Source organism: Lampetra fluviatilis, chromosome 16 (assembly GCF_964198595.1).
Source record: "Lampetra fluviatilis chromosome 16, kcLamFluv1.1, whole genome shotgun sequence".
Classification (NCBI taxonomy): domain Eukaryota; kingdom Metazoa; phylum Chordata; class Hyperoartia; order Petromyzontiformes; family Petromyzontidae; genus Lampetra; species Lampetra fluviatilis.
In genome coordinates, this window is record NC_136290.1 from 14056306 (window position 1) to 14072549 (window position 16244).

The following is a 16244-nucleotide window of genomic DNA, read 5'->3' on the forward strand; positions in this document are numbered from 1 at the left end:
TGTGCCAACTCTCTGCGTTTTACCCGCCCTCTGCTCCACTCGTTGTTCTGAGCGTCGCTCATCCGCCCTCCGTCGTTGCTGAAGGCCGACTGCCTCTAACTGCCCAGCAGCAGCATCCTTCACGAGCCTCCTCCACAGAGGTCGATCTTGACACCGCTCGTGCCGATTATCAGCAAGTTCACTCACACAAGCTCACAACTACATCGCTCCCCGTTCTCATCCTCTCTAACCTGTTCCGTCATTTCCACCTCCTTACATCGTCACACACAACATCATCATCATCATTATATCCGTATGAACACCATCAGCAGCATCAACTACACACCACTATTACCACCACCATCATAATAATCCGACTTCATAACGATATCATCACAAACATGACCATCATCATCACCGGAAGGTTAGCACGACCACCAACATCAGCTCCACACCAGCGTTAAAGTCCCAATGCGCGGGGTCACGGGGTCACGGTGACCCCCCCCCCACACCCCTCCCCGCTCTCACCTGCGCCAGGTGCGTGAGTGCCGAGGCGAGCATCCCACTGAAGTCTCTCCCCACCTGCGTAGCGACGCGACCCAACTCGGGCCCTAGGGGATCCGCACCTCCTTCTCGGGCACATCTTCAAGACAGGAAGAAGACGCGGAGGGGGAGCAGGTTGTGATGGGTGGGACACGTGCGCGGGGTGGAGGAGCAGGTTGTGATGGGTGGGACACGTGCGCAGGATGGAGGAGGAGGTTGTGATGGGTGGGACACGTGCGCGGGATGGAGGAGGAGGTGGTGATGGGTGGGACACGTGCGCAGGATGGAGGAGGAGGTTGTGATGGGTGGGACACGTGCGCGGGATGGAGGAGGAGGTTGTGATGGGTGGGACACGTGCGCAGGATGGAGGAGGAGGTTGTGATGGGTGGGACACGTGCGCGGAATGGAGGAGGAGGTGGTGATGGGTGGGACACGTGCGCGGGATGGAGGAGGAGGTTGTGATGGGTGGGACACGTGCGCGGGATGGAGGAGGAGGTGGTGATGGGTGGGACACGTGCGCGGGATGGAGGAGGAGGTGGTGATGGGTGGGACACGTGCGCGGGATGGAGGAGGAGGTGGTGATGGGTGGGACACGTGCGCGGGATAGAGGAGGAGGTGGTGATGGGTGGGACACGTGCGCGAGATGGAGGAGGAGGTGGTGATGGGTGGGACACGTGCGCGGGATGGAGGAGGAGGTGGTGATGGGTGGGACACGTGCGCGGGATGGAGGAGGAGGTGGTGATGGGTGGGACACGTGCGCGGGATGGAGGAGGAGGTGGTGATGGGTGGGACACGTGCACGGGATGGAGGAGGGGGAGGGGGGAGGACATTGGAGTGGCACCCAGAGGCATTTAAATGGTGCGTACTGACTTTGCAACTGCTTCCGGTTCGAGCAGAAGGAAGGAAGTGGTGGCGATGTGTGGTCGCATTATTAATGGCAGTGCATGTGGCCTCTAAACAAGGCGCCTCGTTGGCGGCGTGAGTCTCACTCACCTCAGCCCCAGGCTTTCTAGCTTCCGACACGAGTCCAGGAGGCGAATTTCATCCTAAACATACAGCATCATCATCACCTCCAAATAAGCGACACCAACATCACAATCAACTCCATGCCATTATCATTATCACCACCATATCAGCATATTTACTATTAACACCTCCATAATGGCATCATCACCATTATCATCGCCATCATCATGACGTTCTCATCAGTATCATCATCACTCGCATCATTGCAATCATTATCTCCATACCATCATTACCGCACACATCATCCCTTAAGCACCAGCATCATTACCATCACTATCACCTCCATAACAGCATCATGCCCTTAATTAACTCAATGTCAGCATCGTCATTATCATCACAATCATCATCACTCGCATCCTCACCAGCATCATCATCATCACCACCGTCATCCTCACCAACATCATCATCATCGTCATCTTCTCCAACACCATCATCATCACTTGCATCCTCACCAGCATCATCATCACCATCGTCATCCTCACCAACATCATCATCATCGTCATCCTCTCCAACACCATCATCATCACTTGCATCCTCACCAACATCATCATCATCGTCATCCTCTCCAACACCATCATCATCACTTGCATCCTCACCAACATCATCATCATCATCATCGTCATCCTCTCAAGCACCATCATCATCACTCGCATCCTCACCAGCACCATCACCGGCAGCTTCAGCACTAACATCATCACCGTAACCGAGGCGCTGCTTACTGCTCACCCACCTTTCCCTCCCTCCCCCCTCCCGCCATCGTCCTCTTTCACCCCCACCCCCCTCCTTCCCCCCTTCCCCCGCCCCCTCCCTCCCACTCACCTGGGCGCATTGACTCGACGCGGCTGGGGAGGTCGCGCGCATCTGCGTCACGGCGGCGCGCGCGTGACACGCGAGGCGAAGCGCGCCCGCGTGCACGCGCCTCCACGGGGCCCCTCCCCTGCTCGCCACCACGGCCCCCCCCACCACCACGGCCTCCACGGCGGGGGGGTGGTGACCCCCCCCCGTCCTGTGCGAGCGCGCCCCCTCGAGCCGACGGAAGAGGCGCGCGAGCTCGGCGCTCACGTGGCGCGCGCGACGCATGAGAGCGCAGCACGCGGGGGGCGCGCCTGAGCCCCCGACGAGACCCCCTGAGGAGCAAACCCCTAGGGGGTGGGAGGGGGGGGGCACGTGGTCTGTGATGTAACACTGCGTGTTGTGGTAGCAGCGAGGGTTGGTGGATCACACACAGATGTGTGTGTGTGTGTATCACTGCCACCGCAGCTGCAGCATCCCCAGAGCATTTGCTCTGAAATATTGGCTCAGGAAGGTGGACATGAACGAACAATGTGGAAGAAAAACTGAAAAATGTGCGAGGAAGCATGGAATGAGATGTGGGGCCTGCAATTTACATCGAAAGAGACAGAGAGATGAGCACGTGGATTCACAGCGCATGACCAAGCTGGAGACAATTTAGACTTCTCGTATAAAAAAAACCCACTAAGTCGGCTTGGGCAGGACACGTCATGGATAAAAGGGATGAATAGTGGCCGGTGGTCGAGACTAAAGATGGAGTGGCAGCAAGAGGAGGCAACTCGCCCGAGAAGGCGCCCGCGGCGGTTGTGATCAGCTGAGATCACGTGCGGGAGTCACGTGGTTAGTGGCACCGTCACAAGGCCGCAAAGGGTGACAACGACGCGGGGAGGTCTTCGTCGAGCAGTGGACAGAACATGGCGACTTATTATGAATGCAATAATCATCATAGTAACAATAATAATTCACTATAATCGTGTGTTGAAACAATAGTGATTTATAAATACAATGTATAATTATATATAATAACATTCACAATGTTTTTTATAACTTCTATAATGATATTTCCAATTGTATATATGGTATCAACACCTTCAGCATCACGATCATCGTCATCATCATTGTCCACTCTTCGTATGAATCGTCATCATTTGTTACCGCTGGTTGAGTCCGTCGAGCGGCAATGCCACTGACGACAGCCGCCCGGGTGATCGATGGCGAGAGAGATGAAGACAAACACCCACGATGAGAATGAAGGATGATGCCATCGATACAACAACGAGGTGACGACGGTGGTGAATGTATCCACGTGAAGACGAGATGAACGAATAGACAATGACTATGCCAATAGCGAAGGTGTCTATATGACATTGTTGATGACTATAACGAAACAATCCAGGTGAGGATCTAATGTTGATGATAACGATGATGTTGTTGCAATCGGTAGTGGTGGTGGGGTGGGGATGATAGGGAGGGAGTAGATATCCCCTCTACCCCTCTCTCCTCCTCCCCCCCTCCCCCACCCTGACCCCTCCTCTCAAATCCCCGCGGGTCACAGTGGGAGAAATCGATCCCGGGTAAGACTGGGTGAAACTCATCTTCCTCCCTCGGGGAACGGAATGTTGCGCAGTTATTGAAGAGCAGAACAATGGAGACAACTTAATATTGAGATTGGTTCTGCCCGGGGTGACGCCGCTGCCGTCACGTCGCCCCCCCCCCCCCTTAACCTTGTCCCCTCCACCCCGCATCACCCCCCCCCTCCTCCATCTCGCCCGAGCTTGGTGTGTGTGCTGGCAGGGAGGGGGGGGGCGCGCGTGAGTTGAGCCGAGGTCACCACAACTCACGAAGGTAATTCGTGCCCCCGCGATCCCACTTTGCCGAATTGGGCCGGGCAGGTGGGGTGGGTGGGTGGGGGGTAAACAAAAGACAATAGACCCGAGCCCCCACCCCCACCTCCTCTAATAGTTGTGGATTGACAGGGAGGAGGCAGGAGCGTTGTTTATTACCTCCACACACTCCCCTCGGCTGCAGCGTCGCTCGAAGTCACTGGTGCGGCACGCGTCGCGTATCGAACGTTCCGCTCCCATTCATTGTGGCCGCACGTGCTCCTCTCGCGCGGCCGCTGCTGATGATCATCATGATGATGATGATAAGGATAACTTCCTGAGTATGCAATGATGATGATGATGTTAATTATACCAATAATGACGATGATGGCGAAGATGATAACCACCGTTATGATATCAACAATGATGTCGACGACGATGATGGCGAAGATGCTCATTATTGAGTGCTACTACTGCTGCTGATAAACATGCTACTACTGACGATGCTGCTGCTGATGATGGCCACTCACCCGCCTGGATGTCCCCATCCTCCCAGCTCCGGGTTCCGTCTCCGCCCAGCGCCTTCCCGTCCATCGTGGCCATCGCCTCCGCCTGCGTCTCCACGCGCAGCTCCGCGAGCCACTGGCGAATGGGACTCGCCTCCGAGGGGGCCCTCTCGATCCCCTTCCCAACCCCCATCCCCCTCATGCCTGCAACGAGACGACGAGGGGGACGGGACCCAGTCTTAATCGGGGGGGATTCGGTAACCGCGGAACGCCGAGCCCATGAGCCCAGACAGGGCATCTCCCTCGTCACGGCCGCCACACACGGTTACGATGTCTCTGCGTGGCCACTAGCAGTGGATCATAATCAGATCAGAACTTGACACGTGTCGGGTTTATCGAGTGCTTTCCTCTTGGTGGCCGTGTCAATAGATCGGTGCGGCTCAGGTTGTTTTGCTACCTTAGGTGGCACCGATGCTTGGACTCACCCAAGAACCGCGTTGGCACCTCCTGAGATCTGGGTTCGAATCCAGGCAGCTGCCCGCCAATACAACGAGATTCCCATTACTGGTTGGTAATCAAGGAAAGCGCATTTAACATAATTTGTAATTTATATCTAAATTCTGGAGTGACTCTAGAGTGGGTGAGGTTTCAGAGTCCTGTGTGAGTTGAGGACTGCATAAAGTGGAAGCTGTTAGGGCGTGCTTTGTTTAATAAACAACAACCAACCGCTGGTCACCACAATAGCACAACCACTTACTCACCACCAAAGACAAATATTACCGGTATAGCCTTCACAGACTGTTGAGGCAAGTGCTGATAGTGAGCGCCTATGAAGGTCGGAATGACACACGAGGAGGTGGGTGGCCAGCACCACGCCCAGCCGCTTTTGTCTTCCAAGTAGCGATGTTTACACATCACACCAGGTACTCATTTGAGGCTGAGTCGACCTATGGAAGGCCCAGAATCGGTTCAAATAGTCGCCACTGGTGTGGGTTTTGAGCGGGAATCGAACTCAAGTCTCCGGGTTCGTAGCACATCGCGCTAATCGCTGCGCCACCGTTCCCTAGCACTACCACCACTATCACCAACACCACCCAGCGCTCTCGGGTCACCTACTATCGCAATCCACCACCACCACTATTCACGGTAAACACCACGACCACCACCTCTACTCTCAATCCACCACCACTGATACATCACCGACCAACATTCAACCATCTTCAACTCCTCACCACCACCACCGCCCCCTGGCCATCACCACGACTCACCAACACCTTGGCTGCCACCACCAACCACCCAACATTCACGACGGCACACTTCAACCATCCACCCTCCCACACATCTACCACTCACCCGCAAACTCACCCCCACGCTCACCCCACGCTCACCCTCATGCTCACCCGCACACTCACCCGCACACTCACCCGCACGTTCACCCGCACGCTCACCCGCACGCTCACCCGCACGCTCACCCGCATGCTCACCCACACGCTCACCCACCCGCACGCACGACCATACTCCCCGCATCTATATTCAGCCGCGGGCCGCTCGATACTCGGGTCGCGTCCAGAGGGCCGCGGAGAAGGGGAGTCAAGAAGAGTGCGGATTAAACTCCACATTGTTTGCATAAAAATGATTAATTTACAATCAAATCACGATGTTCCCTCTCCCTCCCCCATCACCATTCCACCTCTCCCCACTCCTGCCCCCCACCCCCCCCCATTGCCTTGTAGTTACTGACGATCGTATACTATTAATACGACTATTAATATTATAATTATTGTCTCAATTATCGTTATGAATTGTGTTTTTTTTTATTTTTCCGAGCGACGCGGCGCAGGCGCCTGATTTAGGTGACGATTTGATTTCTCTTCCACGGGGGAGGTCATGGGGGTCACGCAGCCACCTCCGTGCCGCTTCCATCCCATTCAGGATCTGCCATTGTGCGCGTGGGCGCGCGCGGCGTGCGTGGGATCTTTTGTTTTACACTCGATACGTCTATTTCGCAAAGCGCCGCGTGGAGTGATCCTGTTCATTTACATATCCCTATTCATCGTGGAGAGATATACACACACACACACGTGGAACATCATCTGAACGAGATCGTTGTGGGGTGAGGAGAGGGCTTTGTCCGGTTTTATCGGGCACAAAGTGCTCGACCTCCCAAACACGAGTGGGAGAAACAGAGAGAGAGGGAATCGCATAAAGACGCGAGGGAGACAAATTGAGTGGGCTAATTTTTTTCCGTGTGGATAAAAGGGGTTGTTGTTGTTGGTGTCAGCGTCGTCAGCGTCATTGTTGTTGTTATTATTAGAATATCGTCAACAACAGCATCATTATCATCAACAACAGAATCATCAACAACAACATCATCACCAACAACAGTATCATCATCAACAACATCATCATCATCAACAACGTCATGATTGGTGGCAGCCGCAGCAGCTGCAGCAGTCAGGATTGTGGCACCTGCATGCAAGATGATGATGATGATGATGTCTTTCGCTTCATCGTATCTGCGACGGAGTGGCTGTGACGTCATCGTGAGTCATGATCGATCCACTGCTGAATGAAGGCCTGCCCAAGCAGTCGACATCTCTTACGATCCTGCGATGCCAACGATCCACCTAACGCCAGCGCACACGAGCTGATTTGTCATCGCTCCATCTCCCCGGTGGACGTACTCCCAAGCGCCTTCCATCCTTTGGCATCCACTCCGCCGCCAATCTCGACCACCCCCTCTCGCCGTGACGCGTCCCGCCCAGAGCCCACTTAATCAACTCAATTCGACGTCTTCCCTAACCCCTGCTGCATCGATTTCGTTCGCAACAGAGGCTCTAAACTACACCGAAAAAGTTGGGTTCGTGACAGACTTAAATATATATTAACGACTCTGATCGTCTTATTAGCCAAGGCAAAGCGTTGTTCCATAGCTTGGCTGCTGCACTTGGCAACAGCCCGATCAGTCCACAGACAGAGCCTTGACCTCGGAGTCCTTAGAAGAAGGGGATTCGAAGATCTCAGGGACCACGTTACAGAGTCAACACGGATCTGTTCCTGTCGATATGTTGGGGCTCACCCATTATTGAGTGCCTTGTAGGTCAGCAGCAGCAGCGGGATCTTATAGTCCACTCGAAACTTCGCTGGTAGCCAATGCACGGTTGGCTACGTACGGCGCGAAAGAAGCTCAGCAAACATACAGAAACACATGCACGTGTGTGATGTGCTCCGAAACGGCGTGCGTGCAAGGCAGTGGTTTCAGACTCTGTCTACTTGACAGACCTGTTCTCCACCTGAAGACGGCTGCTGGCGTTGTGGCCGAAACGTCGTGAGAATTATTTTATTATGTTTTATTTTTATTATTTTATTCTTTTCCTTCTACGTGACTTTACCGAAAGAACGAAGGAGATGCAGTGGTTCCTCTTCTTCACCTGGGGGTGCGAGATGCCATTTCTGGGGGTGCGAGACGTGGCCAGATCTTGTTTTTAGAAGGTTAGTAATTGAAACAAAAAAATAATCACGGGCACGTAAGTGACAACGTACTTTTGTTTCATCGACCCCGATGTGGATTTTAACATTCTCAGTCGCTTTAGCGCTTTAGCGACTGAGCAGTCAAGGTGGTGAGCCGCTGGTGTCAGGACTCTAGCAGCTGCCTTCTGAACGCGCTGGAGTCTCCTCCACAGGCTGAGCTACTTTGTTCGTCGTGTTCTCCCGCAAGGGCGCCAACAACACATGTTATTTATTTATTATATTTTTCCTCTCCAAGCTAAGCGAGGCTGAATGATGACATCCGCAGCGAGGGACGATGCCAGCATCTCCCGGCAGCTGCCTCGTGCGCCACTGGGGAGGCTCTCATCATTATCCCCCAGCTTGCCCCCCCCCCCGCCCAGATAGGAGATCACTAAATAAATAAATAAGCTAACAAATAATCATCAATCAATCACTCGGCTAATCTCGCAACATCTAAAAGCCATCGAGCTCGAGCCTGCACAGAGGTCCGAGTTTTGTTAAACCATCATCGTGGTGAGCTGACACTTGGTCCACGCCATACTTGTAGAATATAGGCAGGTCGATTTATATAATATCATGATATTATTATGGATAGGTGAAACCTTGTTACTTTACCTTGTATTCTAGTGGTAGTGCCTTACGCCGACCATCCCTACTCTACGGCAGCCAGCGTTCTGGAAAACATCGAGTGGGAAATTAATCCCTACACAGACAAAGACAAAGATCGCCCCCGTATAGCCTTAACAGACTGTTGGGGCAAGTGCTGTTAGAGAGCATCACCTATGAAGCACACACACACACGCAGATTACTTATGTGTACTGTATATAGGAACAAAGAGATACACGCGAATAAAATTAACCCACGCTGGGAGCGACGCGCAAGGGTTAAGGCTTTGACACAGCAGCGACTCACGTGTCACGGCTACGGGAACGGAGTGGAGTTCGCGTTGAGCAGCAGCAGTAGCAGCAGAGGCGGGCACGCTCGTTTACTGCCACGATCTTCCAGGGCACGAAACAAAACTCGCCACGACGATCAGAGACGGAGCGGAGCCCCGAGTGGATCTTTGTCCCGTAGCGTCACGAGTTCGCCGCTGCGTAAAGCGATGGGAGCGCAGCGCAGAAGAGGGTGAAACCCCCCCACCCACGACCACCACGCGTCTCCTCTCTCTCTTTCTCGCGAGGACACGGGAGCCCCTCTCTTTGAATAATTAATTAATCTCCCCGGTAACCGGAAACCCGTCGGCCCGTGCAGCCGCTGATTCCCGAGTGGGGGTCCTCGCCCCGTGCCGCTCGCTCGCGACAAAGGCCTCGGCTCCGCTGGGAACACCGGGAGGCACGCGGCACACCCCGTCACTTGCGCGCCGCAGCGTGTTGCACCTCGGCGCCAGGTCTTCAAGGTCGCTATGGAGAGCCGTCAAATTTGCTTTTGCGTTGCGTGATCGCCTGGGCTGGAACGTATCCTTGGCACACAAGGGGGTCCGACTTGCGTGTGCGGGTTGTACCGCGCGTGTCCGACGTTTCGGAGCACTGCACGACGTCTCGCATCGGCCTCCTGTTGACGATGATTCTGATGCGGTTGACGATGTTTCTGATGCGGTTGACGATGTTTAGGATGTGGTTGACGATGTTTCTGATGCGGTTGACGATGTTTAGGATGTGGTTGACGATGGTTTCCAGCCTGGTGTCATCGAGGAGAAGGAGGAGGAGGGGGGGAGGAATGTCAAAGGCAGGAGGTGTGCGAGTTTTGGGTCCACCTGATGTGTGTGTTTGTGTCTGTGTTCCGGTCTTTCCCTAGGTCGACTCAGCTTCAAATGGCTACATGGTAAACATCTACACGAGAGAGAGAGACAAAGGCGGCCGGGCGTGGTGCTGGCCACCCACCCCCTGGCGTGCCGCGCCAGCCGTCGTAGGTGCTCGCTAACAGCACTTGCCCCCATAAAAGTTTGTTCAGACTATATGGGCGATCTTTGCCTTTTTGTGTCTGCATGCAGGGAACGTGGCCAGAATTGTTCATTTCAAAGCCAGGACAAGGACAGCAAGAGACGAGTGAATACAGACAAAGTAAACGCGTCCTCGTCATGTTTCACATCAAAACTAATGAAACAAATTAAATCGATGGGTCTTTTCGTTAATTCAATTAGCCGTGCGGGCATTCCAGCTCAGACGCATCGCGTCCAGAGCGGAGACGCAGGCGCCCCAACGCACAACCACCATCCCCTACACCACAACCACCACCATCCCCTACACCACAACCACCACAACCACCATCCCCTACACCACAACCACCACCATCCCCTACACCACAACCACCACAACCACCATCCCCTACACCACCACAACCACCATCCCCTCCACCACCACCACAACCACCACCACCATCCCCTACACCACCACCATCCCCTACACCACCACCACCATCCCCGACACCACCACCACTATTCCCTACACCACCACCCCACCATCCCCGACACCACCATCCCTCCACCACCACCACCATCCCTCCACCACCACCACTACCATCCCCTCCACCACAACCACCATCCCCTACACCACAACCACCATCCCCTACACCACAACCACCATCCCCTACACCACCACCACCACCATCCCCTCAACCACAACCACCATCTCCTACACCACCACCACAACCACCATCCCCTACACCACAACCACCATCTCCTACACCACCACCACCACCATCCCCTCAACCACAACCACCATCTCCTACACCACCACCACAACCACCATCCCCTACACCACAACCACCATCCCCTACACCACCACCACCACCATCCCCTCAACCACAACCACCATCTCCTACACCACCACCACAACCACCATCCCCTACACCACAACCACCATCTCCTACACCACCAGCACCACAACCACCATCCCCTACACCACTACCATCATCCCCTCCACCACCACCATCCCCTCCACCACCACCACCACCATCCCCTCCACCACCACCACCACCACCACCGCACCCATCCCCTCCATCTCCACCATCTCCACCACCATCCCTTCCACCACCATCCCCTACACCACCACCACCATCCCCTCCACCACCACCACCACCGCACCCATCTCCTCCACCACCACCGCACCCATCTCCTCCACCACCACCGCACCACTCATGCTGTTGTTTCCCATCCCCCAACTGGCCCCCACCCCTACTCCCGCAACCAGGCTGCTTTTAAAAGGGTAATGAGAGAAGAGAAGACCCCATGGCGCGAGTGATGCGCATCTCCTCGTCCTCCTCCTCTTCCTTCAACAGTGGCCGCGCCTCTCTTCCTGACAACGCCACCCCCCTCGCACCCCTACCACACACTCACCCCTACCACACACTCACCCCTACTACTCACTCACCCCTACCACACACTCACCCCTACTACTCACTCACCCCTACCACACACTCACCCCTACTACACACTCATACCTACTACTCACTCACCCCTACCACTCACTCACCCCTACTACACACTCACCCCTACTACACACTCACCCCTACCACACACTCACCCCTACTACTCACTCACCCCTACTACTCACTCACCCCTACCACTCACTCACCCATACTACTCACTCACCCATACTACTCACTCACCCCTACTACTCACCCCTACCACTCACTCACCCCTACCACACACTCACCCCTACTACTCACTCACCCCTACTACTCACTCACCCACCCCTACTACTCACTCACCCCTACTACTCACTCACTCACCCCTACTACTCACTCACCCCTACTACTCACTCACCCCTACCACACACTCACCCCTACCACACACTCACCCCTACCACACACTCACCCCTACTACTCACTCACCCCTACTACTCACTCACCCCTACCACTCACTCACCCCTACTACTCACTCACCCCTACTACTCACTCACCCCTACTACTCACCCCTACCACTCACTCACCCCTACCACACACTCACCCCTACTACTCACTCACCCCTACTACTCACTCACCCCTACTACACACTCACCCCTACCACTCACTCACCCCTACTACTCACTCACCCCTACACACTATCCCAACCCCTACACACTATCCCCTACACACTATCCCAACCCCTACACACTATCCCCTACACACTGTCCCCTACTCTCTATCCCCTACACACTGGTGCAACAAGGGCAGTCAACAATGACGTGGCCTTACACGGAACAATATATACATAATAGGTGACATTACGGGCAACGACTCTTCTCCATGTATGTGTTATGAATAAGGGTCGTAACCCGAAACGTCGCCTATCACATACGTTTCCTTCGAATGTGACACACGGTGACATTGAAGAATGTGTTGTCATTCCTTTGTATTAATCGTGAGCGAGAAATCGCCAAACGATTCGTTCGGTCACTCGCGACTCAACCTCAAATTCACTCATTCACTCACTAGTTACTCATTCGTTCACACCGTCACTATCTCATGAATGTATTCACTGTCATGAACTCACCACTCGGTCATTCATTCACTCACTAAAGCATTGTCCACGCATTCAGCCATTCAGCGATTGACTCGCCAGTAAAATATATATTTATTCGGTCATTCGCTCACATATTCCTCTGATTCACTCATATCATTCCCGTCAATCATTCACTCAAGCACTCGCTCATCCAGTGATTGACCCAGCCACTCACCCCTCACTCATTCAAGTCACGCTTTGCACTCACCGTTTCCGCAACTCGCTCACTCATTCACTCACCGTTTCCGTTACTCGCTCACTCATTCACTCACCGTTTCCGTAACTCGTTCACTCATTCACTCACCGTTTCCGCGACTCACTCACTCATTCACTCACCGTTTCCGCGACTCACTCACTCATTCACTCACCGTTTCCGTGACTCGCTCACTCATTCACTCACCGTTTCCGTGACTCGCTCACTCATTTACTCACCGTTTCCGTGACTCGCTCACTCATTCACTCACCGTTTCCGTGACTCGCTCACTCATTCACTCACCGTTTCCGTGACTCGCTCACTCATTCACTCACCGTTTCCGTGACTCGCTCACTCATTCACTCACCGTTTCCGTGACTCGCTCACTCATTCACTCACCGTTTCCGTGACTCGCTCACTCATTCACTCACCGTTTCCGCGACTCGCTCACTCATTCACTCACCGTTTCCGTGACTCACTCATTCACTCACCGTTTCCGTGACTCTCTCACTAATTCACTCACCGTTTCCGTGACTCTCTCACTAATTCACTCACCGTTTCCGTGACTCGCTCACTCATTCACTCACCGTTTCCGTGACTCGCTCACTCATTCACTCACCGTTTCCGCGACTCGCTCACTCATTCACTCACCGTTTCCGTGACTCACTCATTCACTCACCGTTTCCGTGACTCGCTCACTAATTCACTCACCGTTTCCGTGACTCGCTCACTCATTCACTCACCGTTTCCGTGACTCGCTCACTCATTTACTGACCGTTTCCGTGACTCGCTCACTCATTCACTCACCGTTTCCGTGACTCGCTCACTCATTCACTCACCGTTTCCGTGACTCGCTCACTCATTCACTCACCGTTTCCGTGACTCGCTCACTCATTCACTCACCGTTTCCGTGACTCGCTCACTCATTCACTCACCGTTTCCGTGACTCGCTCACTCATTTACTCACCGTTTCCGTGACTCGCTCACTCATTTACTCACCGTTTCCGTGACTCGCTCACTCATTCACTCACCGTTTCCCTGACTCGCTCACTCATTCACTCACCGACTCTCACCGCTTCCCAGTCCCAGGCCTCCGTGTGACCGCGACTCCCGGCGGAGAAAAAAAAACTCTTTACAGCCAGGAGTCCCGGGGGGGGTGGGGGAGACAGGGGGGGGGGGAGACAGGGGGGGGGGGGAGACGGGGGGACAGGGGGGGGCAGGGGGGGAGACAAAGCCTCCCTTGTTGTTGTTCCCGTGGCTGCTTTATCGACTGTCGGGCATGACGTTGTTGGTGAGCGCACATTGCGTTCGAGGGGATGGGCTGAGTGAGGAGAGGGGGGAGGGGCATGGGGGGGGGTGTTGAGGGGGGGGGGTGTTGAGGGGGGGGGGGTGCCACCACCTTTGTCTCACCAGATTGTGTACTTCCCCCGCGGACTGGGCAGTGGAAGTTAAACGGTGAAGGCGCAGCCCCTGCAATTGCTCGCTTCCGGCGGAAGGGACCTCCACTGGTGAGAGCTCCAGAGAGAGCCACGTGGCCCACTGCCCCACGCTGTCCCAGGCGTCTGGGACGAGGTGGGAGCTCTACCCACACTCTACCCTGGCGAACGCGACCTGCCGTGCTGCGCTTCGAACCCAGCCACCCGAGTTCGATTCCCGCTCACGGCCACTGACACCGGTGACGATTATCTGAACCGGTCCTGGGCGTCCCCTCGGTCGACTCAGCCTCAAACGAGTAGCTGGTGCGATGTGCAAACATCGCCACTGGGGAGACAAAGGCGGCCGAGCGTGGTGTTGACCACCCACACCCCATGCTTGTGCCGTGCCTGCCTTCATAGGTGCTCGCTAACAGCACTTGCCCCGCCAGTCTGCCCAAGGCTACACGGGGGACCTTTGTCTTTGTGTGTCTATGGAGAAGGTTAAGAACCATGGCTGAGGAGCAGATGTTGGGGCCCCTCACTCCCTCCCCTCCGCCCCCTCCCTCCGTCCTCTGCGCTACCCCCTTGACTCCCGGCTTATCCCCTCTTCTCTCCGAGCCCCGCATTCAGGGTTCCTGGCACCCATCCCACGCGCGGCGGCAGCCGACGCCACGACGCGCGTCTCGATACGCGCGGAATGTCACCGACTCGCCGCTCATTCATCCTCCACTCATTCAGTCGTTCTTTCAGCCACCGGCTCGTTTACAGTACTGGTGTATCCGTTCAGCGATTTATCCGCCTTTCAATCGCTAGCTCACGCGAGCGCGCATTCGCTAGCTTTCCACTTATTCAATAAATCAGTCACTCAACACGTGAATTCAGTAACTCATGACCGATTAATTAATTAGTTCAGTCACCAACTCGTTTGCTTGGCCACCAGCTCATTCACTCAGCCATTGACTCATTTGCTCAGCCGCTAAATCATTAATTCAGTTATTGACTCATTCACTCCAGTCAACCCACACAATTCCGCATTGGTTGATTATGATCATCTTGGCAACATAGACGTGAGACGGTTAGAGCATAGCACGACACAACAGTGAATACTACAACTGACAACGTTGGTGATGGTCACCCATCTAAGAGCTATCCAGGCTCAACCCCGCTCAGCTTCCGAGATGTTTGGAGGCGCGGACGCATTCCGATTGATGCTTGGCCAGGCCAGCACATCCGGAACGCCGTACGGTGCTTACAATTCAGGCGATAGAGATGAAACATATCAGACTCACTCACTCACTCGCCAGTCTCCGCGACTCACTGTGTATCCAAGAAGACCACGGCTCTTCGCTACAAGTAGCAGACACTCCCCAAAGTCCCGCCACATCGTCGTTCGGGCTACGCGCGCCTCCTTTGTCTCCCCGCGAGCCTCTCTCTCGTGTCCGTCTCCTGTGCGAAGTCAAAGCCCCCACGCGTAGCCGCGCCGTGTCCAGGGCGGTGTTAATTAGACGCCAATTAGCTCGGTGGCTGCGTGAGAACGGGAAGCTCCGCTCCCACGCTGATTTAACCCAACTGGCCTGCAAATGAGCAGCAGATACCGACTCAAAGCATATGCAAAATCACAAACATCGATCTGTCTTTCCAAAAACTGTACACATACATAAGACCATCGGCCTATTGGCTTTCCACGCCTATATCATATCAGAGCAGCATTTGCTCAAACAAGCAACTCCGGGGGGTTTATTTGGAGCGCCCTTGCCAATAACATCTGGGTAATCCAGGAGCATTTGTTTAACGAGCTGAACTATGCTGATTGCACCCAGATGGGTCGAATCCGGTCCAGAGTTTGCTGTACTGATGACACCTAGATCACGAGGTTCAACTGCAATTCGCTAACTACTGCGCCACCACTCCCCCGACATAATGATATATACGTGTTGCTGTGTGAGGGTGGCGTGTACTGTGTGTGTAGTGTGTCC

The 16244-nt window shown here is 54.5% G+C and overlaps 1 protein-coding gene across 7 annotated transcripts in view; it reads right to left on the reverse strand.

The window, feature by feature from the left end:
* The window catches only part of INSC (INSC spindle orientation adaptor protein), a 30726-nt gene extending 16746 nt beyond the window's left edge, over positions 1-13980 (reverse strand). For 5 of the 7 annotated variants that reach the window (XM_078863809.1, XM_078863811.1, XM_078863810.1 and 2 more), the window contains exons 1-7: positions 13917-13980; positions 9093-9857; positions 8795-8853; positions 4694-4873; positions 2368-2690; positions 1516-1568; positions 508-622 (exon numbers count right to left, since the gene is read on the reverse strand). In XM_078863809.1, the coding sequence (XP_078719935.1) occupies positions 508-622; positions 1516-1568; positions 2368-2690; positions 4694-4871 (669 nt within the window). In that variant the 5' untranslated portion in view covers positions 4872-4873; positions 8795-8853; positions 9093-9857; positions 13917-13980. Of the gene's footprint in view, positions 1-507; positions 623-1515; positions 1569-2367; positions 2691-4343; positions 4463-4693; positions 4874-8794; positions 8854-9092; positions 9858-13916 lie in introns of those variants that run through there. The other 2 variants (XM_078863812.1, XM_078863813.1) reach the window with 2 other exon arrangements.
* Between the last annotated feature and the right edge of the window lie 2264 nt (positions 13981-16244).